This window comes from Trichinella spiralis (genome assembly GCF_000181795.1).
Source record: "Trichinella spiralis strain ISS 195 chromosome Unknown Scfld2, whole genome shotgun sequence".
Lineage (NCBI taxonomy): Eukaryota > Metazoa > Nematoda > Enoplea > Trichinellida > Trichinellidae > Trichinella > Trichinella spiralis.
This window is the reverse complement of record NW_003526941.1, coordinates 5,293,053-5,296,123: the sequence shown is the minus strand read 5'-3', so window position 1 is coordinate 5,296,123 and position 3,071 is coordinate 5,293,053. Positions and strand designations below refer to the sequence as shown.

General features: G+C 27.9%; 1 protein-coding gene across 1 annotated transcript; it reads right to left on the bottom strand.

Annotated features, from left to right (window-relative positions):
• Nucleotides 1–1,505: 1,505 nt before the first annotated feature.
• On the bottom strand, nucleotides 1,506–2,114 carry Tsp_05779 (hypothetical protein; the record flags this gene model as incomplete). Its single annotated transcript, XM_003380005.1, has 2 exons — nucleotides 2,055–2,114; nucleotides 1,506–1,592 (listed from the first exon to the last, which is right to left on the bottom strand). Coding segments are annotated over exons 1-2 (147 nt in total), but the record flags the coding sequence as incomplete, so codon positions are not given.
• Between the last annotated feature and the right edge of the window lie 957 nt (nucleotides 2,115–3,071).

The following is a 3,071-nucleotide window of genomic DNA, read 5'->3' as shown; positions in this document are numbered from 1 at the left end:
GTGCTTATATTCTGATATTTTATTTCCAGCAATATTTCGTTTATAATATATTTATGTGCCTTTTAATAATTTTAATACCTTAATACACTGCTGCTAAACGTAATCATGAAATTTATAACAAAATATAGGTCTTCTTGATAAAGCATTATCTAGTTATGTCGGGCTATTATAGATTCAGTATCTACTTTCAGCAATATTATGATGTTAATCAATTTAAAAATGCAACTTAAAAATAATTACCTTTTCATCATTTGGAGAAACTATTTTGAAGAGTTGTGTAACGTGATTCACCATTTTGAATAAAAATGATGACGCTTGTCAGATGTCCTTTGAGAACGTCTTCCATTCTAATGTTGCTAGAAACCATAAACCTATAAATATTTCAAGTCAACCTCACAAGATGATTCAATTCATGAATTTTTGTAGAATCAAAGTATACGCAACACGCACATCGATGAGTTATATATTATGATTAATATTTCGTTTTCTTTTCGCAAATAAAAATTTGCATGAAACATGTGCTTAACACGCTGTGCAAATAATGTCTGTTATGCTCAGTAAACAATCTCCGCGACCGTTGATGCAAAATCACACAAACAACAAGATATGAGATAGAACTTTCGAATATTAACGATAATATTTTGGGGTTGCTGTTGAAAAAGGGTGTCGTATATTCCAAAATGTAGCAGAACCTTACAATTTAATTTACAATGCTCACAGGCATCAATATGCCAATCAGTTTTATTTTTATGCATGCTTTCTTGTTGTGGTTAGTTTCCCTGCTGCTGCTATATACAGTTATTTATCCTGTTTCGCCATTTTAAGCCAGTAGCCACGCATTTGCCTTTTTTTCATATTACTCACTGTTAATATTGATTTTTTCAGCTTTTTTATTATTATAAGAGAAACAAATCGTTGCAACTTGTCTGTCAGCAAAATAATAATAATAAAAATAATAATAATAATAATAATAATAATAATAATAATAATAATAGTAATGAAAATATTGTGACATTGGTAAATTTGTGGCTGACAAATTATTGAAAAAACAAATAACAAAGTGAAAATGGGAAATTGATAAAATGGGGAAAATTTTTGAATGAAAATGAAATAAAGTTGTAGTTGTGGAATGTGAATGTAAGAGTACAGAAAGTTGAATGCGAGTGTGTTCTTATTTATTATGTTAAACTGGCGCATCAATCTATTTTGTCAGCAGGTCCAAATAAATTTTAAATTTAACAGAGATATTTTTTTAAAAGTGAAAACTAAAAGAAAGCTAATATACATGTACGTGAGTGCATACGTTTGGTGAAAAACCATTGCTGCCTTCAGTTATCCGTATTATTATTATTATTATTATTATTATTATTATTATTATTATTATTATTATTATTATTATTATTATTATTATTATTATTATTAATTTCACATTTATTATGCTTGTCAAGTTATGCGAATAGCATATATCACAAAAGTATCAGCATACATTCTCAAACATCACTTACCTTTTTAAAATACATGACTTTCAAAAGTGGAATTATATTTTGCACATGCCACTCTTTTGTTGCATTTGTTTCCAAATCATGACAATCCTGAAAGTGAATAATATTATTTTGGTCATCTCAACATGAAAACGAATATTGGTACACGTTTGTATAAAGCATCTGAAAGGGAATAATAATAATACTAATACAGATGTTGATTAGTGTTCTTTCACCATAATTAAACGTCAACCAAATAGCATTCATAGAAAAGTAAAGGCAACGTAACATCAAGCATAATTCAAAGATGGTAATGAAGTGTAGAATTATAGTTGAACACGTGCCTCTAGCCGTCGCACAGCACTGAATAACTGAACATAATAAAAATGCTCTGAAGTGGTGTTTGATAGTAAGTAAATTATGCAAATAGAAAACTACTTTGCCTCTGGTAAGAACAGGCTAATTTTATATCACTAATAGCGTAGCAGCGTGCATATGGTGAACAATTTTATTAAATGACGAACGTCATTTGCTTTTTATTTAAATACATAATATAACGTAAAATTTCCTTACGATGCAAATTTCTTTCACTGAAATATTATGAAAAGCTGAAAGACTAAATATTTCTAACATAATCTGTAAAAACTTCTAAATTAACAGAATTTAGCTGGGTGAAAGTGTATTGTCATGCAGTACATTGTATTACATGTTTTCCTTACAATCAATATTCGAAGTATAATGAGCAGTTTTTATCTAAAATCAACTTATAAAATATAATATCAGTTAAATACACGTGTTGAATAAAATTAATAATATATTTCAGGAAAAGTTAGTATAGAAATAATGTTCAGCTTCAATCCATTAATAGGAGCCATGATTACTGAAAATACCATAATAATAAATATAAATAGAAGAAGTGACAAATAAACAATTGATACAAACAATACAATTACAAAAACAAATACGATTTGCTAAAATCATCAACAAGAAAGAATACAAGGAAATTTCAAATTCTATACATGCTTGTGATAAAGAAATGCAGCAAGTAAGTGAAAGGTGAAATATCCCCTTTAACAAAACGAAATGCGACATACAGAAAAATCGCTAAATCGCTTCACTTTCATGCTCTGATTACAGCATAATACTAGTTGAATATTTCTGAAAACATAAATAGCATTATACATTTGTATTTGAAAAATGATTAATATAGTTGTCAAAGAAAGTCAGCTTTATTGCTTCAAATATAATGGATTGAACAATACGAAAAAAAATATTGAAACAGGCTAATCATTTTTAAAGCAAAGTGCAAAATGCTCACTTATTAAATTTCACGCTAATTGGGTATATATCAACAAAGTTACGGTTGCGTAAATATTCTATCAATCAAGTTAAACAAACTGCCAAATTTAAAAACAGTTTATTTCAGAAATATAGAAATGTGTTCAATCAGACTTTGCAGAACTCTCCAATTATCGATATATACTATATTCATCAAAGGATTCAAAATTTCAAAAAATATTTTTTTCCCTTAAAACGTGAAAACAGCAAGTCTATAGTCCACAAATTCGAATTCGAAATCTATTTTTTTCC